The sequence below is a fragment of the Cornus florida genome, unplaced genomic scaffold (assembly GCF_030987335.1).
Source record: "Cornus florida cultivar Cherokee Brave unplaced genomic scaffold, ASM3098733v1 CherokeeBrave_3.0.0_Hap2_Chr11, whole genome shotgun sequence".
Taxonomy (NCBI): Eukaryota; Viridiplantae; Streptophyta; class Magnoliopsida; order Cornales; family Cornaceae; genus Cornus; species Cornus florida.
Genome location: NW_026775581.1, coordinates 96,704,152 through 96,731,572, shown reverse-complemented (window position 1 = coordinate 96,731,572; position 27,421 = coordinate 96,704,152). Strand labels below are relative to the sequence as shown.

The 27,421-nt window shown below is 34.1% G+C and overlaps 2 protein-coding genes across 4 annotated transcripts; one reads left to right on the top strand and one right to left on the bottom strand.

The window, feature by feature from the left end:
• Positions 1-849: 849 nt before the first annotated feature.
• LOC132286381 (PTI1-like tyrosine-protein kinase At3g15890) lies at positions 850-6,834 on the bottom strand. The gene is made up of 4 exons (XM_059788708.1): positions 6,548-6,834; positions 5,998-6,145; positions 1,885-2,147; positions 850-1,814 (listed from the first exon to the last, which is right to left on the bottom strand). The coding sequence occupies exons 1-4, from the start codon at positions 6,589-6,591 to the stop codon at positions 1,163-1,165; spliced, it is 1,107 nt and encodes a 368-aa protein (XP_059644691.1). The 5' UTR covers positions 6,592-6,834; the 3' UTR covers positions 850-1,162.
• Positions 6,835-11,659: 4,825 nt separating this feature from the next.
• Positions 11,660-26,390, top strand: LOC132286646 (topless-related protein 4-like). Of its 3 annotated transcripts, none has more exons than XM_059789003.1 (26): positions 11,660-11,840; positions 12,008-12,155; positions 12,237-12,416; positions 12,543-12,656; positions 13,966-14,124; positions 14,242-14,419; positions 14,527-14,638; positions 18,050-18,165; positions 18,523-18,691; positions 18,836-18,945; positions 19,066-19,135; positions 19,393-19,466; positions 19,599-19,694; positions 19,772-19,867; positions 20,428-20,555; positions 20,645-20,879; positions 20,975-21,139; positions 21,216-21,314; positions 21,503-21,649; positions 23,804-23,914; positions 24,002-24,181; positions 24,316-24,444; positions 24,535-24,630; positions 25,048-25,236; positions 25,512-25,678; positions 25,764-26,390. In XM_059789003.1, the coding sequence occupies exons 2-26, from the start codon at positions 12,076-12,078 to the stop codon at positions 25,960-25,962; spliced, it is 3,399 nt and encodes a 1,132-aa protein (XP_059644986.1). In that variant the 5' UTR covers positions 11,660-11,840; positions 12,008-12,075; the 3' UTR covers positions 25,963-26,390. The 3 variants fall into 3 exon arrangements, with proteins under 3 accessions (XP_059644986.1, XP_059644987.1, XP_059644985.1); XM_059789004.1 differs by having other exon boundaries at positions 14,518-14,638; positions 18,116-18,165; XM_059789002.1 differs by having other exon boundaries at positions 14,518-14,638.
• Positions 26,391-27,421: the final 1,031 nt, after the last annotated feature.

Sequence of the window (27,421 nt, the reverse complement as noted above, 5' to 3'; positions counted from 1 at the left end):
CCAACGTTAACAAGATAGTGGCAAGGCCAGTCATTGGACTGATGTACATTTTTTGATGTGGCTGTGCATCCAGATTGTAGCTGTAAGCTGTTGTAGTAAAGCCAATGAGTTGAAAATGTTATGATGTTTAGAAATGTGAATGCTGCATATTGATCTAGTTTTTGATGCGGTTGCTAACTAAGTCTTGCTTTGCTCCTTTTGATTACATCGTTCAGCATACTGAAGACACAATCAGATATAAATATTTACTTGGTGGTAGTAACAACTTATGATGGGTAAATTGTCAAAAAAACCTCCGGCTATATAGGTGTTTATTATAGCATTTCAGTGCTTTGACAAAGATATATACACGTATATAAACACATGTTAAACACACGCCTTCTTGTCTATATGCATGATAATCCTGTGATGATGCCTTTGATTCAACTGCTATTCTTTATGGTGAATTAACCGGTTACATGGGAAACAGTATAATATTGTTGTCAATCTTTTTTTAAAATTTCCTGTGTTTCATTTCACCAATAAATCACCGTCCTCTCTCCTCTTCAGTAACACAACGCCGCTGCCGCTGCCGATTGCTGATAACCTCAACCTCCGAAGACTCCACAGAAAACCCATTTCCTTCCCCATTCCAGGCCTTCTGATGCTCACTGCCACAAATGCTGTTCCGATGAAGAGCAAAGGCCTGTTATTCATTGCATGCACAACATCCACTAGTTAGCTTTATTTCAGGCCACTGCTAACATATCTAACAACAATAGGTACATGACTAGTGACCATTCCATCTCGATCTAGTTTCAAACCATAAAACCACTTGGCTCAAAGGATGCACCCATTGACTGCAATTCATAAGGAAAACCCAGATATGTAACCCTTTTGTGGAATTACTTGGAATATTTACAACAATCTCATAAAATTTAAAAATTATTTGCCGGAGGCAACAGTACCTATGTACCATATAATCTAAATTGTTCAAACCTATCTTGTAACCATGGTTTCAACTCTATAGGCTGTCACCATACCCGATGAAAACAAAAAAACAAAAAAAAAAATAGTATACCTCAACGCCACACCATGCCCAACAAGGGGGGAAAATCACTGTAATTTAATCAATATCATATATAATATACACCCACACACTCTAATCTTGCAACCTGTAAGTTCAGCCGTCATGTATTGTTCCACGGTCATCTTCTAACTCTATTGATTGCTGTTTTATTTCTCTATCCTCGGATTTGAAGTTAGAGCCGCCTTCTGCACCAGTTACTGCAGCCTGAGGACTCTTGAACATTTCATCATTTCGTAGAACAGAAAACTTCTCTTTTAATTCTCCCTTCAGTAGCCCCACCACCTCAAGCATCGTAGGTCTCTTCTCGGGCTGGCTATGAGCACAGATTAGAGCAACATATACAACTCTTTTCAACTCTTTCTCCACATACTCCCCATTCAGCCTTGGGTCCACAAGTTCGCTGAACTTCCTCTCACATGCCAACGGCAGAGCCCAATCAGTGATTGTGCGCTTCATGGTTGCACTGAGCTTCTGAACAGGTTTCTTGCCACTGGCAAGCTCTAGCAGAAGTATGCCAAAGCTGTATACATCAGAGCTCTCTGATTCCTTTCCCAATGTTGCATATTCTGGGGCAATGTAGTCAAGAGACCCCTTCAATCCAGTTGTCACATGTGTTTCACTATCAGGTATTAGCTTTGCAGATCTGAAATCAGCAACCTTAGCGTCGAAATCTGAATCTAGTAAAACATTGCTTGCTTTAATGTTTCTATGGATTATGTGTGGGGTTGCATGGTGGTGAAGATAGCTGTACAAAATTAAATTAAATGTTAGATTTGACAGCAAGAGAAGAGAGAGATTTAGGATTCAATACTTACGCAATTCCCTCAGCACACCCAATTGCAATATTCATTCGTCGGTTCCAATCAAGAAGGCATTCTGAGGAGGAATGCCCATGAAGATGAGAGAGTAAGTTCAGATTAGGCATGTAATCAGACACAATTAGATGCTCTTGCCCTTCAGCACAATAGCCACGTAAACTGAGCAGATTCTTGTGCCGTATACGTGCCAATGTCTCAACCTCAACAGTGAATTCTGTCTCTACATTGCTGCTACTAACCTTCAATCTCTTAACTGCAATCTGCATATTACCTTTGTCAGCATGAAGTTTCATAATCTATATAAAAGCCAAAAGGGGAACTATGAGGCATGACCTCAGAAATTAGACACAAGAAGATGTAGATTCAGAGACACAACCTGTTCTTACAAAATAGGATACGGATATAAAAAAGATACAACAATATGTGTATATATTGTATTAATGTAGATATTTACTTAAAACAAAAGTATATATGTGTCGATGTATATATTGACAATAATAATTGTTTGTAATGTTATTTATATTATTATAACAAGCTAGACTTTTATTGTGTGGAACTTTGGACCAAACTAGTCGTGATAGATTCATTATATATCTCATCTTTCTCTCCTTTTTTTTAAAAAAAAAAAAGAAATTCTATGTACTTGGAACCCTTGTTATGCTCTTCCTAACAATTTTGCTATGATACTATATTTAGAAAAGTCACATTTTAATGTTCAGACAAGTTAAATATCTATCCCAAAGTATCAGAGAAGTATCATATACACGGCCAGAGTATCTAAGAAGTATCGAATACTTGTTTGAAATAAGAAAGTTTACTTTCAATTTTCAGATACATTCATAAAGTATCAGGCATGATTCCACGAGTAATCGAGGAGTAACAATATTTGATATGGATACATCTCTTTTATAGAAATAGCCGTGTTTCATTGGAGGTGAGTACTGTACTACTGTGGTAGAGAATTATCGAGGTGTTTCTATTGCCTATAAACAAAAAAATAAAAATAAAAATAAAAATTACGATGGAATCACCCTTGCATAGATTACTCTTGAGGAAATGTATGGTTAAGAATTGCTTGAACTTTAACTTATCAAAAAAAAAAAAAAAAAAGAATTGCTTGAACTTTAAACTCATCAACTGTGCTATCTTAGGCTCAAACAATGTAAGTTCAAAGCTTTAAGGTTGTATTTGGGAAAAGGAATTGCTTTATTTGGCTGCTAGGGTATCTTAACCAACTCACTTCAGCAATCATGAAACCAGTCTACATTACATGGCCATCACAACTTAAGTGATCCATAGAAATAGCATGCCCAGTTCCTTATCTATAAGAGGTCCATACCGTAGAACATAAAATAGGGCTAAAAATCCTAGCCCAGTGCACAAAGCTCCTGTCATTGCAGAGTCTGGGGGTCAGGCACGGATCTACATATAACTTAGGCCCACCAATTTATTTTTTTAGTAATATACCCTACTATTTTTTTTTTTTTTTTTTTGAATTATATACCTATAAAATCTCACTATTGCCCCCACTCAAATTAGTAAAAGAATTCACTATTGCCCCCCCTCCCCCTTCACATAATTTTCTGGGTCCATCCCTGCTCGAGGTCATACGTACGCAGCCTTACCTCTGCATGCGAAGAGGTTGTTTCCTTGTTTTGAACCCGTGACCTCCAAGTCACAAATAAATTCTCCTTGGTTTGTTATTTTTCTGATGAGAAAACCCTTACATAACAAAAGGAAACACAACTAACTATTAGTAGTAACTTCTTATATTGTACCAAAAACTTCATGAAGGCTAGTGTAACACAAATGTCGCCAAACTGATTATGCATACTCACATTTCATACCTTTGTGTATCATCATAGCAAAAGTGAGTATTTCATACCTTTGTGTATCATCATAGCAAAAGATGTACTACATTTAGATACAAACAGTGTTTGTTGATAGTCCAATATATTTAGGAGCATGCAAGAGCCTTCCATATTTCCCACTTTATCGGACTGCATGGCTAGGTGTATGTTTTTCTTTTATAAGAAGTCCATAAGTGAAATAAAAATAAGGTTTTAAGTTTCAACTCAATATAATGGTACTTGCTATATTGCTGAATGTATTGGCTTTTCTCTCTTTTTTTATTTTGGTAAGTCTTTAAAGTACACTACATGTTCAAACTCATATATGAAACCGCAAAACAAACTTTTATAATTCAAAGTCTAAACATTTAATGTGAAATTGTAAACATCTAACTATATTATATAGCATTATAGTAGTTAAATGTGCAAGATCTATCCATGTAATCGTATCAAGTTTTGGATACAATTCCAGCCAAAATCCCTGTATACTAAAGTTTGAGAATAGGAGGTATACATTTAGACATACACCATGCTGCACCTGGTACACAGCATTGAAATCCGTGTAATATATTAGTTAATAAAAGGAAGTTGAAGAAAGCAAGCATGAAAATGCAGCACGAGTTCCCACATTAATGCCCTTTCCTGCAACTTAACGACTATACCAAATCCTAGTGAAATACTCTTGCTTATGTCTAATGTCAACTTAAGATTGGTTCAAACAGCAGAAAATAACATATTGGGAGCCAATGTTGGTTGTTGATCTGCATCGCAAAAGGATAAATCTTCCACTATCCAAAACTATGATAATAACTTTCTTCTATGATTTTCTTCTTCTTCTTCTTCTTTTTTTTTTTTTTTTTTTTTGTTCCCCCTCTCTCTCAAAGCCTCCATCAAAATGATGGATCAGGAGGGATGAACAGGGTCAAAACATGTCTCATGACATAAGCAAATGCCACAGCTAAACCATATTGCATTTGCACTGAAGGAATTAGAATAGAAGGAAAAGAAATGATAGCTTAAATCGTGTTGAGTTTAAAAGTGAGGTGGGAAATGGAAGCAAAATGAATGATAGTTTAAATTCTTCAACAATATTTTCTCTAAGCTTTCAAAAATGGACGGAAACAAAAGGAAAGTATAAGAGTTAGCGATTACTTGTTTACATCTATTTTTTGTAACAAGTGAGTTCCTATTTTGCTCTTAGCATTTATAAAATAAAGTAATCAACATTTTTTCTCTAAATTTTTCAAAAACGAAAAAAGCTTAATACTATCATTTCCTTTCTTTTCCCTTATTCAAATACAAGAAGAGGTCGATACTATTTCCTTCTTTCCTTTCTTTTCTCTCATAACTAAACTTATGATATCCTTTCCTTTTATCTCTTACTTATCTAGACACACAATAATATGATCCAACTTGAATGCTATCACTTTTAAAATTTGAAAGACTCAGTCACTCACTTCTTACTTCATAAAAAGGACTCCCAATCTTATTAAAGAAAGTATAATAAAGATTTCTGTAATAAATAAGATTCCAGCAGTTACTATGACATTTCACAAATTCCTTCACAAGGAGTTTAAGAAAAATTCAATATAATGCTTTAAACTCCTATCTTACTGCTTTAAACTCCTATACTAGTATTTACCAATATTACTTTTTACTATACTAGTTACTATGACATTTCACAATATTACTTTTTTACTATACTAGTATTTACCACTATCTTAATGCTTTAGATTCATATTAATCATGCATCGGATTTGCCATGGCCTCTATTCTATAGGAGGTTCTTGGAGAGCCAATCTAGACAGGTAAACCCAACTTTTCTGCCTCATTATTTAATCTCCAATTAAACATCAAATTGGGGGAAAAAAATTTAAACATCAAATCCATATAATTTAAGTTGAAATTGCTAATTCAGCACAAAACCAAATCATCCATAAACAGAGACTAGCAAATGCAAGTAACATTTTCTGAAATTTTCAATAACTAAACAGTATTGTGCTGTTAAGAAGTCACGAATTGCAAATGTAAACAATGAATCCCACACGCCTATGGGTAATATTTGCAATCCTTATTTGCTTTATAAATTTAATTATAATATCAACAATCAAATAAATTAGTTTTTTTTTTTTTTTTCAAAGCAGTTCTATTGCTTAATCATTTAATAATACATGTTTGAAAATGAAAAAATATATCAGAAAACTTAATTCAACAAAATAATTAAATATGGAAAAATAATAATAATAATTAGGTGCATTACTTGTGATCCATCCCACAGCTGACCCCAATAAACGCTGCCAGATTCACCTTCTCCAAGCTTGTTGTCATAATTAAAGTTGTTCGTCGCCGCGTGCAATTCCCTCAAAGAAAAAACTCTCCATGTCCACTGCTTCGTCCCCTGCTTTTTCCTGTACAAATTCAGCAATCTACTCATCAAAAACAAATTCATCCCTTCAACATAACACACCAATTCTAGCTGTTTGGTTCACAAAAGAGTGAAATTACCAACTCAATTAAGTCTCGTCTGTCCTAAGCTAACCTGTACAATATCTAAAATACAAATATTTATACACATATATATAATTATATATGAAAATTAAAAGAACCATTTTTATTTTCATTATCTTTGGCCACAATACACGTATTTCTCTAAAAAAAAAAAAAAAAAACTGTATCAAACGCCTAGCCCAGAATATGTATATACACTATACACACACATATATATATATATTAGCACAATAAATTAAGTTCAATTACACTATCATCAATATAATATACGGACAGAATGATTGAATGATAATTAAACGTACCGATCAAAACCCTTTCCGCAACAAATTATAGAGAAAAAACCCATCCCATGCGACGCGATTCTCTCCCCTCTCTCTCTCCACTCTTTCTTTATTTCTCTCTCTACACTTCCACAATATCTTCTTACTATTGAAGCCTGAATCGAAACCCTTTCAACCACAAAACACAGAGCTCAAAGCCGCAAACTTCCCCCTCTTTCTCTCTCTTCCTTCTCTCTCTAAATTATTTATCTGGATCGAGGCTGGTTGCAGTGTGAAAGAGGAGTCTTCTTCCTTTGACTTTTTGTTTGTCCGGTAGATGTTTCAATAAATATGATAGCAAGAGGCTATTCAATTAATTGAAATTTCATATAGGTCCTTGAACTTCTGTGCATTTCGAATTATCCAATTATCTAAGATCTACATATTAGTGTAGAGTTACAGGAATCCCTAGTATGGAAATAAGTAAGTAAGAAAAGAAATAAGAAATAAAAAATAAAAAGAAAGTGAAGTGAACAAAAAATAAAAATTAATTTTTTAATATGTATTTAGTTTGTATGAAAATTTATTTAAGAAAATTATAAAAAAAAAAATATCATTTAGATAGTTTGGATAGCATGAAAACTGAAAGTAATTATACCCTTATGATTTCAAATGCTAAAAAAATAAATACATTTGTGTTTAATTATATTCATTTTTAGTAAAGAAATGGTAAAAATAATGGATTATTAAATTTAATAATATAAATGTTTAATATTTATTTTTATTATTTATATTTAAAATAAGGCTTTATAATATGTTTTTTTTAGGTAGAACTAATATTAGTTTAAGAAGAAAGAAACTTAAAAAATAAAAAATTTGCTTGTATTCTGTTTTTTTTTTTTTTTTTCTGGTAAAATTATATATTGTTGTTATAAAGTATATTATTAATTTATTACACAAATATTAAAAGAGTGATTTGCACTCACATCCTCTTAGGCTTTTAATAAGACATATACATACAACCTAGGGAGAATGTAATCTAATTGTCCTCCAAGCTTGCAAAATTAAATAACAACATTCTCAATCATGAATAGAGTAGGTAATTGCTTTTTGACCCATTTAAAACATAAAAGTACAATATTAACCTTTATAAGTCCTTCAATTTGACCAAAATGACCCTTAGCAAAAAAAAAAAAAAACTCCACCATTATCACCATGGTCCTCCCAATTTTTTTGCAAAACTTTATTATCACATCACAGTTTCCAAAAGGGACATTTTTTTTTTTTTTAATATAAAGAGAGTATAAAATTAAAGTTATTTATGGATATGTTTTACATAAAAATTAAAGTTGGCCCCCTCAATTTTTTTTGTAACACTCTATTTATTTATGGTATTAAATCATAGATATTAATAGTTGTTTTCTATATAAAAATTAAAGTTGATCCCTCTAATTTTTTTTAAAAAAAAATCTATTTATGGTTCACTATATTAATGATAGTTTAATAATGAAATCACTTGTAAGGCCTTCAAAATTCAATATACCTCTTGTTATAAAGGATCAAATTTAGTTGAAATATATATATTATTAATTATTATGGTAATCCTTATAACAACATACTATATTTACACACATATATAAATATTATATTATTATAATAGAAAAAAAAATTATTCATTTGACAACAACAATGACTCATTGGACAACTTTTCTCTTATATTTTCTTGCATATTATTTATAGACACCTTTTTAACAATATATATTAAACAAGCACAAAAAAAACTTCTTACAATGATTTTATATTATTTTAAAATTTTAATTTTATATTACTAGTTTGGCCACACCAATTAAAAATTCTTGGCTTCGCCCTATGCATATGGCGTTGGCAGCCACAGTGGTGGAGTTTGGTTTTTTTTTTTTTGGTTTTGCTAAGGGTCATTTTGGTCAAATAAAATGAGTTATAGAAGTTAATATTGTACTTTAATGATTTAAATAGGTTAATGCAAAAGTTAAAGGGTAATTGCGTACTCTTATTATGGTTGTAATAAGTTTGCAAACTGTGAGGCAATTGGATCACATTCACTCTAAGTTGTATTTACCTATCTTTATTGCTAACCCTAGAGGCGTGAGTGCAAATTACCCTGTTGAAAAAAAAAAAAAAAAGGGAAGTTAGACGAGTCTTCCATCTATATAGTAGTTTATTTTTTTTTTTTTTTTTGTCATTGGTAAGAAATTCACACATCCACTTTGCTTCTTTATAGAGACTCATACCCTCACCATTCACTTTGCGAGGTAGAGAAAATACTACTAACCAAAAAAACCTAATAAAAAATAAAGAAAGAAACCATTAAACAAGTTGCCTATTTTTTTTGACAAGTTGTTTTACACAATTAAAATTTTGGATAAAATAGGAATATTGAATAAGAAGGAACCAACAAAATTTTTTGTACATTTTTCTTCCTTTTTATCCAGATTTCAAAAAAATTAAAAACAAATTGTCTTTCCTTTCTTTTCTAATTGGTTAACTCCATCTAACCAAACAAAACCTAATGCAATATTCTAAAAAATTGGCCTACTGCTCCCAATTATTTGTTTTTTTGTCACCGTATTGTATATATTTAAAATTACAATTCTACATGCAAAAGGAACAATAAAATTTTGAAGTCAAAACACACTAACTATATATATATATATAATATTATCTCAACTTATACCGACTTTTTTTTTTTTTTTTGTCTTAGTGTTACACGTCAAACTTTCTTTCTTTCTTTTTTTGTCTTAGCGCTGCATATCACACTTTCTTTCTAATATATATATATATATATATAAAAGTACGTGTATCGGTCTCACGTACCATTCAAATCAAACAAGACCTTAAAAATTTATTTTTCAGATCTCAACCAGCACTGTTACGCCCTTGATAACCATATTGTATTAGTCTCCAGATCATATTGCCATATTATTTTAGTCCCCACAATCTCGTTTTATTTATCTGCCTAATAGTTGCTAGGTACTAAGTCAACCATCTCATTGTTTCATTTCATTAATTCTTGTATTACGGCATATCCTCTTAACATCAGCCTTCTAACAACATTTGATGGATGTTGATTAACTAACATATGATAATATATATAACATATGATAATATATATAGTAATTAGCAAATGTTTATGTTTTATCATATGACTACTTATTTTGAAATATCAATTGTATAAATTAAGAAAAATAAAAAAAAAAACCAATTAATTAATTGGTGAGAGATAGAAATGAGGAAATAAAGAAGTGTACTTACTATGAGGCAGCTAGAAATTTCTTTATTGGGTTAGACTTTAGATAATACTGTTTTGTGCAAAGAGTGAAACAAGAATTTGAAACGGAGACGACAAGTTGGCAAACTGTTTTGGCTGTTAATTGATGAATTAAGTTGTTCCTGTTGTTTAGGTAACTCATGTTCGTCGCACTGCAAATTTGATAGCGCATGGGATCGCAATGCTCTCTAGATCTCAGCCTTTTAACAGTCAGGTGTTCTATGGGTTGCCTTTGTCGTTGGGGTTGTTTGTGTGCCTTTCAGGTTCTGTGCTTCATGCTTGCTTTTGCTTTATTGTATTGGTTGTTTGCCATGGGAGAAAAAAAAATTGACGGACTACGTTAACCCAGTAAGGTAGAGGAGCGAGGGATTTGATTTCTAGATTTTGGTAGATATTGATTATATAGAGCTTAATTAGTGGAAATTTTGTTCATTTTTATTAACAAAAACATCAACTATTGTGATGTTTATAACAAGAGTAGTGACCTATGATATGTCAAATAAAATGATATCATGATAAAGGGTTTATAAATTGAATCCTTAAATCATTATTTTTATAATAAATATTGAAGTAATGATATTTGGGTCAAACTTTTAAAGTGAATTATCTAGCTACAAATCTTGATTAGTTAATGTATCCAAAATATAAGAAGCTCAATCAATAAACCTTTTAACGGACAGGGGGGAGATGATTTTAAAAAATAATTTTTTTTTTTGAGCTATATACTATATCTTTCAAATTAAGAAAGTAAGAATAGTGACCTATTTATTGTAGTGAATTTATACACAATATTTCAAATTAGATAAATAAGAGCAGTGACTGATATGTTCTGATTGGTTATTTATATACAATACAAATAAGTGAAACTTCCCCTCCTTTATTTGTTGCATAGGACCAATTAAAATAAGTAGGTGTGAAAATTTATTACAACAAATTGGTAAAAGACGAAGAATGAGAGCTGAGAAGCCTGAGAAAGTTCTTCCTCTTTTCTATCATTCTTAGGTAGACCTCTTCCCTTTGCTTCCGGTTAAAAATCATTTTATGTACATAATATATGTGTGAGAGTGTAGGCTCCATTACATGATGTTACTTCATTACATGTTTTGAAAAATTGTACGTACAAATAAATTATAAGATAATTCTGGATCATTACATGTTTTGGTCCAATATAATAATTCTGGACTATTGACTTTTGACATTTAATAGTTTGGTTTAATTTAGACTCTCTAATAAATAAAAAGTTAACCTACCAATTAAATTAATAAAGATATTACAAAAATGAAAAAAATGTAAACATTAATTTTGATTGATTTCAACAGAAATAGTGTAAAACTAATAAGAGTGTGGGTTGTTGATTATTGCAAGACCTAACAATGGTCTTTGTTTAAAAAAGTTTAATATATTAATGAAGAGGAGAAACCTCGTGTGCCGATTAGGATAATGCACCCCAAGTTGCTTCACCTCGAAGCATTTGGTGCGAATCTTGTCGTTGATAAGCACACGTGCTTATCCCCATAAATAATCATCAATCACTTTCCCAAAAATTTACTGCATATCATATAAGTCAATCAGCTTATCAGTGCCTTTTCCATACAAACTCTCATGGAGTACTTTCCACGGAAGACAAGGCCCACTCGCGGCCAAATGCTATAAATCGGTACTTTCTACGTGGCACCTTTTCTTCATTCCACGCACCGCACATCTTAATTTATTGAACACGTACATTAATTAACAGTCAAAACATTATTACACGCTCTTAATGGCGCGTAGGTTTAATGGTTTTCCGAGAAATGAGTATATAATTAGGTTTGAAAGCTATAAATTGATGTCTCTCACTGTTTGGGTATCCTCTCCACTCTTCCACTATTTTTAGAGAGAGAGAGAGAGAGAGAGAGAGAGAGAAAAAGTGGTAGAAAGAAAGAGAAAAGCACTCATAAAAACGACCTGCCCGTCTTCTTCGTTGTTCACGCTTTTCTGCATATATCTTGGCCTCCGATCTGTACTTTCTCTCTCTACAAGTCAGTCAAGGTATACATGTACAATATCTCTTCAATTAAATGTTCGGCAAACATATATGTTATGTGTAGCTGTATTAATATTTCCTTTTCTCTTTTTATTGATTTGATTGTTTATGAGGAATTTGATTAATCGGTTATGGAAACCCTAATTTGATTTGGTTCTGTTGTGTTTTGAAGTTGTTGATTACTCGAATTTGGTCGATCTGTGTGGTTTTGAACTCTTCGGTGGTGTCAATCAGACGAAGATGTCTTCGCTGAGCAGAGAACTTGTTTTTCTGATACTTCAGTTCTTAGATGAGGAGAAATTCAAAGAGACAGTTCACAAGTAAGGGATTTATATTTTTTGTTTTTCTGTGTAACGGAAATGGGATTTCTGTTGTTAATCGTGTGTGTTTGTGAATTGAAGCTTGGAAAAAGAATCAGGGTTTTTCTTCAATATGAGGTACTTTGAGGACTCTGTTACTAATGGCGAATGGGACGAGGTGGAAAAGTACTTATCTGGGTTTACGAAGGTGGAAGATAACAGATATTCGATGAAGATATTCTTCGAGATCCGAAAGCAGAAATACCTCGAAGCATTAGACAAGTAAGTGGCGGCATGATAACATTCTGGGACAGACTTGTTTGATGTGAGCTAACTCTTATGTATTTACATATATTTATTTAATTTTTTATGGTATTATTTACTGTGTTATTGGGTTTGTTTTCAAAGGCGCGACAATTCCAAGGCCGTGGATATTCTTGTGAAGGACTTGAAAGTCTTCTCCACTTTCAATGAAGACCTTTTCAAGGAAATAACATTCCTCCTGACCCTGGCAAATTTTAGGTATGATGAATATTTTTGGGTGAATTGTTATTGATGATGATGATGATGTGTCCTTTGTGTTATAACGAGTTTTATGATTAATGGTATGTGAACTAGTAGGATACTCAGATAGGAAATGTGCTGTATATAAGTTTTCGTTGAATGTGTGTATACATACATTGTTGGAGCATGCAGCCGGAGAGCTGGAGTTTGGGGAAATGGAGTGTGGCTCATTTAGAATTTTCTGTTGGATGGTTGGAAACATGAGATATGAACACTTTTTGTTTACATTAGGGCACCTTTAATTAATCAAATTTAGAAGAGCATAAAGCTCAATGTTTCTACTTTTTTGGGTTCTATGTGCACTAAAAACATTTTGTTTTTCATAAATAATATGATCTGTCGGGTTTCAATGCATATGTGTATGTACACAAAGGCTCTTCCATTCATGGAAAGCATAAAAAAAGGATTGTGATATGTTGAATATTTAATTTAATTTACAAAATGAAGATGTGTTGTCGATTAATTTTTACAAAATTATAGCTTATTTTTGTTGATAGTAACATATTCTGGCAACAGTTTGTATAGAATAAGATTTTTATATTATACCTTGTTCTTTTAGGTAGACAATTAGTTGGCCGATTAAGAAACATGACCGCGTATACAAGAATGGACATGAATTAGACATGCCTAATGCAACAAATCTTAAAAATATCTGGACATGGATGTGGCGAGGATGCAACAACAAATATATATTTTTATGTATAAATTGTTATATATTAGTAATATTACTTCATGGCAGAGGAAATTTGCTTCCTATGATGTACCCTGCTTTGTGCTGTTAGGGGACCTGTTGTAATTTTTTTTTCTTAACATATAGGTCAGCCCTTGTGGCGATTCTTTTATGTACAAGGATTTCTTAGTAGTGAAGGTTGCTGCACTCCCACGTGAAAATAAAAATAAAAATCAGATTCCTCTATTTCTACACATTTTCCATATGTTAGGACCACAAGTTGAATCAGAATTCTTGTAGATTAAATTTCATGTACAATAGTTGGATCTAGAAAGATTTATAGTTGAGTCCATGGTTGTTGGGTTCTAGGGATAAGTTGTAAATCCTTGGAGGAACTTGTTGATTTTTTGGACTCTTTGAGGGTTTAGAGGCCCTGTTTGGCCTTGTGTAGCTTTTGAGGGATGCGTTCCCGTTTGAACACTTTTTATACGATCTTTACTTATAAAAAAAAAACAAAAAACAAAATTGGTTGACTCTGTGGTCATGGGATACAGTGTTCTATTTATGTGACATTTAATGGAAAATTTATGATCTCAGGGAGAATGAGCAGCTTTCTAAATATGGAGATACAAAGTCAGCAAGGGCTATAATGCTTGTTGAGCTCAAAAAATTGATCGAGGCAAATCCACTCTTCCGTGATAAGCTTCAATTTCCTAGCTTGAAGAACTCGAGGCTACGGACGTTAATTAATCAGAGGTTATTGGAACGATATATTAATCCAGTTGCTTAGCTTATGTTTTTTATTTAATTATAATGATGAGTTCTCTTATTGACATCTAAGACGGTTTTGTTATATTGTTCTTTGGGTTGCAGCTTGAATTGGCAGCACCAGCTTTGCAAGAATCCAAAGCCTAATCCTGACATAAAAACCCTCTTTGTGGACCATACTTGTGGGCAACCAAATGGTGCTCGGGCTCCATCCCCCGTCACTAATCATTTAATGGGCTCCGTGCCTAAAGTAGCTGGTTTCCCGCCGCTTAATGCTCATGGTGTAAGTGAACATGAAAAAGAGATGCATTATGTTTGTCATAGTAGGAATCAGGGTTTGGTTATTCTTTTTCATTTTATTTTACTTCTATATTTTGATAGCCGTTTCAGCCCTCACCAGCACCTCTTACGGCATCTCTCGGAGGATGGATGGCTAACTCAGCTCTGCCACACCAGCCTGTTACTGCTGGCCCTATAAGCTTAACTGTTCCCAATAATACAGGTATCGTAAGTACTAAAATGAGTCTCATTGATTTATTGATTTCTTGTTTTTGGACATAATGATTTGGACGAGTATAGAATCAAATGCAAAATGCCTTTGAGATGGACTGGTCATACATAAAAGAATTGAAGGCCATGAAAAGAAATATTGGGTATGCATATGATGAATTGCTTATTGTCTGCTATTGTGCTATTAAATAAAAATTAATAATTCAAACGACACTGTTCACTTTATAAATGATTTGTAAATTGAGTTTTGTAAGGGCTTACAAATATTTTATTCCCTCTGATTCTATAGATTGATATAATATTTTTTGATAAAGAAGAAAAAAGGTAGTATTCATACTCTTTGCAAGAATAATTATTAGTATATAAGTATTTCCATAGCAATGAAATAATTAGTAAATAATACTTTGAGCTATAAAAAATTTAGAGCCTTGCAATTCATACACTAAAAAAAGGCCTAGACAAAGAACATTTTAAGAAAGGGTGCATAAAGCAAGGTGAATGGTGTCAATATTGAAGTAGGATATGTACACAATGGTTATGAGAAATTTTTTTATTTTTTATTTTTCACTGGGTTCTCCATAACTTCTATTGTAGATAATAAAGTTTGTAATCTTGTTTAAGGACATAACTAAAATATAGGATAAAGTAAACTGATCTCTCTTGAGGTATTCGGGAATTACAGGGACCCCCAATGAGGATTTTGATATTGCACTATACATGGAGCTCATCTCATCGGTGCTTGCAAGCCTAAGCCTTCACATCTATTGGTCGTCCCTTCTCCTCTTTCAAACCTGTAGGTTGATGGGTGTCAATAACAATATGAATTTTTTTTTCACCCCTTAATTATCTTACATTTTTCTCTAATAAGACATTTATTTGATGTAGTAGATTCGCACCAGAATGGGTGGACTCTCTCTCTTTCTCTCTCCCCCATTTTTTTTTTTTTTGCTAAAACACTCTACGTTTTCATCAAATTCTGGTCTTTGGAATACTTATCAAAAAAAAAATAATTCTGATCTTTGGAAAATCCCTCGCCACCCAATTTCCAAAGCCACCTTCAACCACAATTCTTTGCCATTATTGAAGACAACAAGATTTCATCTCTGCTAACATCGCCAACCACCTTCTCATCACCCACCATCACTATCACTACTATCCAAAATCACATCACCACCAATGATATCTGCCACTCAAAGCCACCATGCCACCCTCTGTTGAACCCACCACCACTTGCAGTGCATGACTGCCATGCTGGATCACTACCATCAATAGAACCCTCCAGCCCACCAGCACTGTTAAAACATCACCATCATCAAACCTTGTAGATGACCTCCATCATCTTTATCTCTGCCTAACCACTCCCACTCACACCAAGTAACCACAGCTCATGCACCAATTCATCACCCAATATATCTCTACTTTTCCTCTTTATCATCTCTTCACTTTTCATCTCTATTCATGGTCATTTCCAAACTCCAATTTTAGATCTATTCAGTATGGCATTCTGTTTCTTTGCCTTCTTCCTCTCTCTCTCTCTCTATTCCTCTATTTTTGCCCTTCCTCTCTACTTTTTTCTTACTGCTCCGCTCGCTTTATTTCTCTCTCTAACCTGTCATTAAGATAAACCTAATCACAGCTCCAGCTACCCACAGATTTTGTCAAATTCAAACTCAAACCACCTTTCTTTTTCTATTGCCTCCACCACCTTTCTCAAAAACCTTCTTCAATACCTGAGTAAATCCTTTCTCATCAAAACCTTATCCTAATTGACAATGCAGCCTATCAATTCGGTTAATTCTCCTTACTCAGACCAGTTTAAGGAATGGGTGTGGATTTGGTCGATGGTGGCAAAGGGACAATGGTGGTGGTGGTGGTAGGCTGATAAAATGCTTGGCAATGTTAGCTGTGCAATTGGTTCACCAAGTCAACTCAGTTGAGTTAAATCAATCTTGTGTGGGACTTAATTTGGGGAGAAACGAATTAAGAGTTGAATCCTGGCCCACTGAGTTAATTGGTTTCGCATTATCCCTTAAAAGAGAAGAGTTGACTTTATTCCATTAAGGGCATTCTTGACCTTTTCTCTGAATTTTGACACTATCTCCTTTGAATTTATAAATGAAGAACTTTCAGTTCATGCAGATCAATGGCATTGGTTGCCCAGAAATGCAAATTAAAGAACAATCAGGATAACGATGCTACGTGTAGATTAATAGAAACTTATGGAATTTTGTTTATTGTTAATGAACTACTTGAAGCCTCTACTTATGAGCTAAAGAAATATATTAATAAATGTTTCAAACTGTGAAATTAGAGGCAGATGAATACAATATAAGTAGCATGCAACTTAGTTTTGTTTTTCGGTTTTTGTGTTATATATATTTTTTCCCACTGGCAATACTTTTTTTTTTTTTGTGTGTGTGTGTGATCGACCATGCTGGATAGTTGAAGTTTTTTTTACTCGACATCCTAAAATAAGTATCTTTTCTTTTTTATGGTGTCCTAAAATATGAGTCCCTCTTGAGAAGTCGATGTAAAAATTGGAACTTTTCTGAAATATCATTCAGTTTTCAAAACATTTCCAAATTGTCAATTAAATCTTTAAAATTTGGAGGTTTGCTATTGGAAATTCAATGAGAGACATGCTTTCAATGCCGGTCTTCTTAAAAGGTTGGAACCCTTGAAAGGGAGACTTATTTGGGACGGAGGGAGTAATAAACATCTGCTACAGTTATTTTATTTTTACAAAAATTTATAAATACTTAAGTAATGATTTAGTGAATAAATTGTTGATTTTAAAATTCCTGCATAAGTTATGATGTCTGCTTAATGAGAAATCACATTGTGTCGTCTACATCATGAGAAACAGAACTGTGCAATGTATGGAAAAGCTTTGAATATTGGTAAAACAAAATTACAGTGGGTTCACTGATGCAGCAGAAAAGATAGAGATAGAGAAGATAGAGAGATAGGAGAGGAAACACTGTTTTCAAAATAATCTCAATACAAAAACTCTCTGATAACACAAGCCTATATATATAAGCAACCCAAAGAAACCCTAAAGACATCTTGCAAAAATAAATAGGAAAATTCCCCAGGAATACAATACATGAAATAAGTCAAAATACATCCTCTGTGCATGTGCCTAAAGTAAGTCCATAAAACTTTGGTTAGTGGGCTCAATATGATCGGCATAATGTGGCTTTAATCTGTGTTGCAGTTACCCTACTTACCTGCATTATGGTCGTTTTTCTTTTGTATAATGAGCTTTATCCCCACAGATTCCACATTATACAACCAATATATTTTTTTTTTTCATTTATGATTAGTTTAGGATTATATTTCTTGTTCTAGCATTCTTCCGTCTTAGTCTCACTATTCCTTTTGTATCTATATGTTGTGATAGCATCTATGCTAAAGCGTCCTTGGACTCCTCCTACTAACAATCCGGCAATGGACTATCAAACTGCAGATTCTGATCTTGTGCTGAAGAGATCAAAACCTTTTGGAATATCGGAGGAGGTACTGTACAGTGTATACTGATTCAACATGTTTCTTTTTATTCATTGACGATTTAACTTCTGGAATGTGTTAGATCTTGATGGGAGTTGGAGTTGTTTTGAAATTTTTTTATTGCTGAAGTCCAATCAGTTTTTTAACTTTTTTTTCCATATGTTAAAATCCATGCACACCATTGCTTGAATGTTTCTTGTACTTAATTGAAAAAGAAAAGCTGAATAATTAAACGATGGAGTGTTGCTGGTGGGGAACTTTTTAAATACTTTTTGATGTCTTCACTCCTTAGGTTTCGGATTTATTCTTCTTTTTATATTTTGATCTACAGTTAATCAATACTGAATTGTACATCAATTTTTGTAGGTCAACAATTTTCCTGTAAACATTTTGCCTATCGCATATCCCGGCCAGAGCCACGCCCACTTCTTATTTTCTTCTGATGATTTACCCAAGACTCTAGTTTCAAATTTGAATCAGGGTTCTGCTGTCAAGAGCATGGATTTCCATCCAGGACATCAAACTCTGCTTCTTGGTTAGCTCTTGCTGCTTTGGAAATCTATTTGCCCCATCCACTTATGCTATGTGTTCTTTGTTCCAGCAAGTCTAGCTTATAAGAAAATCGTTTTATGTTGGAATTTGGTCATTGTATTTTGTTGTATTTATTTCTTCATTTTAGTTGGGACGAATATTGGTGATATCGCATTGTGGGAGGTTAGTGGCAGGGAGAAGGTTGCTTCTAAAAATTTCAAGGTCTGGGACCTTAGATCATGTTCAATGACTCTGCAGGTATTTGTTATTTTCCATAAATATTTTTTTACTTTGGTTTTTTCTTGCATGTTTCTTGTAATCACTAGACACATGTTATTATATGCCTTGTTTATTCATTAGTTTATCTATTTGAAATAGACATCTTTGGCCAATGAGTATACTGCATCGGTGAACAGAGTGATATGGAGTCCTGATGGCACCCTTTTTGGTATGTTTAAGGGGATTTATCTATTTATTTGTATATATTTGCTCATGCTCATTTTCTAGATGTTTGGCATATATAAATTACTTCCAAGATCAAAGTACTTCTGACATTAAATGAGGTTTCATTTCGGCAATTGATTTACATGTTCTAGAATAAAGCACACTAATTGTGTCTCCTCAGTGGGAAGATAAGAAAAAGCTGTAAATTCTTAGAAGGATAATTGGCTTATGGTTATCAGTTATGATTTTTACGATATTCAGGTGTTGCGTACTCCAAGCACATTGTGCAGATATATTACTATCATGGTGGTGAGGAAATACGGAACCACCTAGAGGTCTGTGTTTTGTGGTGAAATTCTGGGAATCATTTTAACTTTTAATATCTGGCTAATTTTTATGCTGTATATATCACTTCTCTATCAGTGCAGAAAAAATGATGGTTGGATCTTTTCCATGAATTCTTTCAGATTGATGCTCATGTTGGCAACGTTAGTGATCTTGCTTTCTCTCATCCAAACCAACAGTTATGCTTCATAACTTGTGGAGAGGACAAGACAATTAAGGTTTGCTTTGTTTGGCATTTCTCTTTGATGGTATGGTGAGGTTATGTACTGCAGTCGTAATTCTTGTGCTTGTGCAGGTGTGGGATGTTGCCACAGGTTCTAAGCAGTTCACTTTTGAGGGTCATGAGGCTCCTGTCTATTCTGTATGCCCACATTATAAGGAAAACATTCAGGTACGTGTTTGTTCAGGGCCTGCCTTTTGACTCACCCTTTTAGGGTTAAGGAAAATGATCCAAGGCTGACCGAAGTAGTACTGTGCCAAAGTTTATAGCGGATATATAATGCAGTAAGACTGATTTGGATAGGCCCTCGTGCATCATATAAAATAAGTTTACCAAAAGAAGTTGAAGTTAGAAATCGTTATTCATTTCTTTATTAACAATTCACTTTTGTCACATTTTCTTTCTTTCCAATCTTAGCTTCTCTACATTTTTATATCAATGAGTTATCTTATTTTATCACTGGTAAGCTATATGGTTTCTCTGAAAAAATAATTGTTTGCAAATATGTTCTGGAACTAGAAACTCTGTTACTAGTTTTTACTGTTCCACATGCTATTCTTATTTGTTCTAGAATCTCATTGATAATTTGTTAGTAAATAATGAGAAATGTGACACATGATTGTCACCTCGAGGTCGTTGTTATTGGTTATCCTTGGGGATTGCTTTTCCACATTCTGCTTTGCAAATGTTTTCTTACAAGTTACAATTAAAGGTTTTGTTTTCTCCATCAGTTCATCTTTTCAACATCTATTGATGGGAAGATCAAGGCATGGTTATATGATAATCTGGGTTCAAGAGTTGACTATGATGCACCTGGTCATTCTTGCACAACAATGGCTTATGGTGCTGATGGGACAAGGTATAATATGGAATCTACTGTTTCTTTTGGCATTGTAGTTCCTTCTTATGTTCTTAGCATATTTCTCTCGTTATGTGTGGACCATGTAGACTGTTCTCATGTGGGACCAGTAAAGACGGAGGAGAATCACATCTTGTGGAGTGGAATGAAAGTGAAGGAGCTGTCAAGCGAACATACCATGGTCTTGGGAAGCGGTCTCATGGAGTTGTACAGTTTGATACAAGAAGCCGGTTCTTGGCTGTCGGTGATGAGTTTGTAATCAAATTCTGGGACATGGATAGTGTTAACCCCCTGATGACTACTGATGCAGAGGGTGGATTGCCGGTAAGAAAGAAATTGGGTTTCTTCTGGATCTCTTGCCATCTTTTTGTAAAAACTTTTTCATATGAAGTAACAATCTTGTCTTGAATATCTTTCAGGCTTCTCCTTGCATTCGGTTCAATAAGGAAGGAATTCTACTGGCTGTCTCAACAAGTGAGAATGGTGTTAAAATACTTGCGAATGCCAATGGTGTTCGGCTTATGCGATCCATCGAAAATCGTGCACTTGATGCATCCAGATTTTCTGCTGGAACTGTTGCTAAGGTAAAACTTGTTTATTGGTTCTGCTTATAGTTCTAACAGGAACATTCTTGTTTTACGTGCATTGTTTGTTATGCAGGGCGCCATAAGTGGCACATTTGGTACTTCCAGTTCAGCTGCTGGAACAAGCATTGGTATTGCAGACAGAAGTGCACAGGTTACAGCTATGGTTGCGCTGGTAAGCATGGATGACCCAGTCATGTGGATGTGTGGGGTATTTCTTTGAAGAAAACTGCATTTTTTTTGTCCATTTAATTGTTGCGTGTGTGTATTAATTATGGATGTTGAAATTATTCCATGCACTCCTATGGACAAAAATTCACTATAACACAGTGTTCGATAATTAGTTTTCTGAATTTTCTGCAGAATGGGGATAACGGTAGAAGTCTGTCAGATGTGAAACCTAGAATTACGGATGAGATAGAAAAATCTAAGATCTGGAAACTGACAGAAATCAATGACCCATCTCAACTTCGTTTCCTGAGGCTTCCTGACAGCTTATTGTCAGTAAGGGTATGTGTCTGTTATGTTTTTTGCCCTAATTAAGTTCATATTTTTTTCTTGTTAATTTTTTTATCCTTATTGGAACCCAGTGTTGAGATTGGTTTTTGACTACCTTGCTTTTTATTTTTTGATGATTGGGCCAGTAACTATGTTCCTTTATTGACACAGAAAAGACACTAGCTTTACATTTTTTATGCGATTGTCTTGGCTGATGACTCGTGTATACAGAAAGGTTATTGTAAATTCATATTTTAAAGCAGTATTTGATACATGGATAATTTTCTAGTGGCAAGTTGAAGTCCTTTGCTGAGATCACCTATAGACGTAAAGAACTTTGTTATCTTTTATGAAGCATTTGTGTGTGTGAGAGAGAGACCCGCAACCAAAGCCCTAAAATGCTGAGATAAAGCATTTGGAGTTAAGGTGAAGGCCCATTTTGGTCCTCGAGAGTTTTACAGCCAGGCTGGAACATAAACTAGTGTATTCATGATTTCAGCTGACCAGTGTTAGTTTTAGAAGCAACATCAATAAGCTTGGCAACCATCCATGAACTTGTACGAATGTTGTACTTCCACAATGTATGCAGCTGTCTTGTTGCAGCCAAAAGTAAATTTCTTCATGATAGTTGTCAAATTATTTGTTTCTATCTTGATGCTACAGAAATTCAATTCCCTACTCCTGAGCACAGTATGTATTCCCAGCAACCTTGATATGGGTAAAATGCTGCTGAAGTCAAGTTGTAATTTAACTGTGCTAATATGGATATGTTATGTCCTTGTTCTTTATTGCTACAAAATTGATGTGGTTTCCAATTGTCAGTTTGAAAGAATACTTCCAATGTTTGGTATTTGTTCTGGATGGTTTTGTGTTCATCTGTACTTCAAAGGACATGAGAATATACATATGATACAAAAGAACTTCACAGAGAAATGATATATATCTTATATGTATTTCATCATGACAGTTGATGGAAAAAATCAATTTCAAGATATAATGTTACTGTTTATTTAGTATTTGCTGATATTCTAAGGTTGGAAGAAGCATTTTAGGACTCTCTCACTTAATATCTCTGTATTCAATTTACAAGCCTTGTCCCAACTATCTGAGGAAAGTTTTTTGAGTACTGTTTGCCGTTTTACTTTGTCTTGGGAAATTCCTTCGTTAAATCACATGCTTTGATGTCTTTTCTTACTACTCAACCTATATACAAATTTTGGTCTTTCCTTTTTAGCATTCCTGATGTCAATTGTCATTCTTCTTTCCATGTGAAGAAAAAAGTGAAAATAGTTTCATTTGTGTGTCACAGAATCTAATGCCATTTTGTGAAAGTTGTCTTATTTTAGATGGAGATTAGCTCCCTTTGACAATTTCAAGGCACATGGAGAATATGTCCTTTATGGTGAAAATTTAAGACAGTAGTATGTATTTAAAATGTTTGGACAGCATGGTTATTAACTAGATTTAAAATATGTAGTTTATTTATTAATATAATTATTTGATAGATTTGGAAAATAGAAGTGGTGGAAACTAGGGTCACCTGTTATTTAGTATATTTTCCAAGTAATAGTTTTCTGCCCCATATTTTTCTTCTTCCTTTTGTTTATGTGGTATGAAGTGTATTTCCTGGTACACAATTTGGATCAAAATATTCAGTCGATGGTGTTTGAGATTTTTTTTAATAACCAAAAATGGGTTGTTGTGGTTACAAAAGAGTAAAGTTTTTCACATTGCAATTCATTACCTACGTACTCATACAACGAAGACCTATAGATGCGCCGGTAATAAGAGGATGATTAGTTTTCATAGAAGGTAACAAACAGAGCGTTCAAAATTAACGTGGGATGAAGTTATCAAAGATGACTTTAATAAGTTAAATATAATAGGAGAGATGGCGTGTAATAGAAAAGAATGGGGAAAAGAGAATTCATGTGGCCAACCCCATTCATATGGGACTAACACAAGGATGATAATGATGAATTTATTATCTACATGTGTCGTGTGTGTAGTGGATGTGAATGTGAAGTAACTTCCTGTTAAGAATTTTATGAAACAAATTATGAGTATTTACTATTATATACACTATCTTACTATATAAAGGGGGTTCTCTTTTGTAATAAATCTTCCTTGTATGTTGATTGCTGACCATTTTTGTTATCCATTCAGATTATTAGGTTGATTTATACAAATTCAGGAGGTGCCATATTGGCATTAGCATATAATGCTGTACACAAACTTTGGAAATGGCAGAGAAATGAGCGAAACTCGACAGGAAAGGTATTGATATTCTGCTTTTAAGGTCTAATTTTCTTTTTTCCCTTATTTTCAAGTAGCTTCCCCTTACAAAGACTTTGGCTCTTGTAGGCTGCAACAAGTGTGCCCCCACAATTATGGCAACCTTCTAGTGGAATATTAATGACGAATGATATAAGTGAGACAAACCTTGAAGATGCTGTTCCCTGCTTTGCACTTTCGAAGAATGATTCTTATGTAATGTCAGCATCAGGAGGAAAAATTTCATTATTCAATATGATGACATTCAAGGTATCAAACATGATTCTGCCTTCTTTTGGTCAAGTCTGCTTGGTATATTAGTTTTTCTGCTTGTTAGTGGGTGTTATATATAAACACACTTCTTTCAATATATATATATAAATTTTTATGTTCCTCTTTTGCAGACAATGACCACATTCATGCCCCCACCACCTGCAGCTACATTCCTCGCATTCCATCCACAGGACAATAACGTTATTGCTATTGGCATGGAGGACTCCACAATACAAATCTACAATGTTCGGGTTGATGAGGTCTAAAGCTTGACCTGTGACCTAGGTAGTGTGGGTCAGATATATTTATAAGTTTTGTTATGATTGAAATTTTGGATTTCATTTGTGCAGGTCAAAAGCAAGATCAAAGGTCATCAGAAGAGAGTAACTGGTCTTGCCTTCTCTAATGTTTTAAATGTTCTCCTATCATCAGGAGCTGATGCTCAGGTATGTCGTGCATGACTATGAGAAAGAAATAAATTAGTTTGTGTGTGTGTGTGTGTGTGTGTGCACAACGTAAATCTTTGGGCATGTGTAAACATGTCATTTCTTAAGAGTATGGCGTGCAATTTAGATAGATTGAGAAGTCAAATAGTGCATGTCTCAAGTTTTTGCCAATAATAGTCCGACTCATGTTACTCAAGTGCATTAATTCTATTTTCCCTTGTCTATGCTGTGGGTGATCCGGAGATTACCCAGAATTTCACCAGATTCAAAAAGTACCTCATTTAGCAAGAGTACTTAATGTGTGATGATCTTTTTAAAAGCAGGAGCCTTTTAGGAAAGTATGCCAGATAAAAATTCTTTGGTTAAATGTTTCCCTTTTATGTAAGTAGATTGTGTTTATGAGCATTTGTTTTCCAGCTGTGTGTTTGGAGCACAGATGGATGGGAGAAGCAGGCTAGTAAATTCTTGCAGATTCCATCTGGGCGAGCTTCAGCTTCTCTTGCGCCAACCCGTGTTCAGTTTCATCAGGATCAGATTCATGCGCTTGTTGTCCATGAAACTCAGCTAGCTATATATGAGGCACCAAAACTAGATTGCACTAAGCAGGTTGGTGAGGCATTTATTCTATTAAAATATTTTGAGAGTTTTATTTATTTATCATGTCAAAAATGTTCATGGATGGTCCAAATGATTGTTAATTACAATCATCTTGATAATCACATAATTTATATTGATTATCTTCTTGTGCCTGAATCACTGCCTTACTGGTGAGAGGAAAATTAGTTGTATTTGTGAGGGAAGTGATGCATGTTCAAAGAATAGACTTTGGTTATTTTTATTTATCATTGATGAACTTGTTATGAAAATGTGGTTTGTGGCAGTGGGTGCCCCGAGATTCAAACAGTTCAATTACGGATGCTACGTATTCATGCGATAGTCAGTCAATCTATGCAAGCTTTGAAGACGGAAGCGTGTGTGTCCTCACTGCCTCAACACTCGGATTGAGGTGTCGAATTAATCCGAGTTCCTACTTACCTTCTAATCCCAGGTGTGTCTTATTGTTACTTTTAAGCTATTAAAATTTTACAACATACATATTCCCTTTTTAATTGCATGATGATACTGTTTGACAGCTCAAGGGTGTATCCACTTGTCATTGCGGCTCATCCATCAGAACCTAGGCAGTTTGCCTTAGGACTTACTGATGGTGGAGTTTATGTTCTTGAACCCCTAGAACCAGAGGGAAAATGGGGTACCACTCCACCACTTGAAAATGGTGCAGGGATTAGCATTTCCCCTGTCGGAGCAGGTTCAGATCAACCATCAAGATAACTGTAGTTGTGCATACCTTCAGCTAATGGTTGCATGTAAATGTCTCACATATGTTCCCCATTTTATTTTCCGGGGAGCTGCAAAATCTAGGTATTTTAGCTTGTAGGGTACACAGTTGTGGTGGGAGGCAGAGAGCTGAGAAGATCTTTTTTAATTTGTGGATAAGTTTTGGGACTTCCCGTCGTAGATATAATGATGAGAGAAATTGTACAAGTTGTTGATATAAATGAAGAGGAGGCGGGGGAAGAGAGCAGGAATTAAGGCTGATTTCAAGAATTTTGCTTCTCAAACATATGTTGGTGGACTGAACAATAAATTAGTTAGTTAGGGTTTCTGCAAGTCCTCTCGTGTTCTTGAACATAACCAAATATTACTTTTTTTTTTCTTTCCATCATTAGAATTTAAATAGAGTGGTTATTTCTCTTTCATTTTTGTTTTTTAATTAGAATTGCCTCTCTCTCTCTCTCGCTCTCTCTTAAAACTTTTTGTTTGTCTTGGTATCTGTTACTTTGCATGGTTTGAATTTATGTATGTTGTTAACCTTACAGCTGCATTCATAGAACACAAATTCTACACATAACAAGTTGGCTCGTGGGGTTTGAGAATGTTGGTCCTTAACAATTTGTTTACCCATTTAATAATCTAAGAGAGAGTGTTACTCAGTTTTGACCTACTCTTAATTTGGGTGACATCTCAGAATTATTGGCGCTCTAGTCAGAATGATTAATGGACACTGTTTATGACATTTTCAATGTATTTGTATAATTTAAATCTTGTTTCAAATTGTTTATGAATCTGCCGGATGGTAGTCCCTATCTTTGTTGCTCATTGTTAACATGGATGGAGAATTTGTAGTGGTAGTCAGTTTATTAGATGTTGTAACATGTTATGCCTGATGCAAAGTTTTATGAGCGTTTTCTAATGTTGATAAATATATATATTCGCATTCGTTGTCCACATTGCATTGCCTTGCCTGTGATGTTCATATGGCATGGTATTGATTTGATGGGTTCTTTTGAGTAGGCAATATTTTAATTTGAAAGATGGAATGGGAATGGGTACTATTTTTTTTGTTTCATTTTGGTTGATTTTTTACCTGTGTTTAGGGCGGTTATTGATTTGTTCAGTAATATCCATGTTTGAGCCACTTCCCTATTTTGGTTGAATATTTTGGTGTGGACGGAATGTTCTAGCAACTGGGTGTTGTTCCTAGGCGGAGAGTGGGTTGGAGCTTAGGACAATTGGTGAACTCTGTTGTCTCTCAGTTTCTATTGCTTCAGTCTCTCCTTTTGCTAGTGATGGGATTTTGATTTTGTTGAGGAGGGTAAGGCAGGGGCTTCATAATTAATGCTTGAAGCTCGCATGAGAGTGACACCAGTGGCTTTGTCATAATTGCTTCATATTAGTTTAGTTGTATTATGCAGTACCACCCCAAATGATCTACTTTGTAGCAAGATTA

What these genes read in the sequence shown, in the direction of transcription:
- LOC132286381 (XM_059788708.1), bottom strand. Translation starts at nt 6,591, where the DNA reads ATGGGTTTTTTCTCTATAATTTGTTGCGGAAAGGGTTTTGATCG. An exon ending in AGCTGTGGGATGGATCACAA is followed by an intron (nt 2,148 to 5,997) that starts GTAATGCACCTA and finishes GGTAATATGCAG; the next exon opens with ATTGCAGTTAAGAGATTGAA. An exon ending in GGGTGTGCTGAGGGAATTGC is followed by an intron (nt 1,815 to 1,884) that starts GTAAGTATTGAA and finishes AATTTTGTACAG; the next exon opens with CTATCTTCACCACCATGCAA.
- LOC132286646 (XM_059789002.1), top strand. Translation starts at nt 12,076, where the DNA reads ATGTCTTCGCTGAGCAGAGAACTTGTTTTTCTGATACTTCAGTTCTTA. An exon ending in AACTGTTCCCAATAATACAG is followed by an intron (nt 14,639 to 18,049) that starts GTATCGTAAGTA and finishes ATGTTGTGATAG; the next exon opens with CATCTATGCTAAAGCGTCCT. An exon ending in ACAATGTTCGGGTTGATGAG is followed by an intron (nt 24,445 to 24,534) that starts GTCTAAAGCTTG and finishes TCATTTGTGCAG; the next exon opens with GTCAAAAGCAAGATCAAAGG.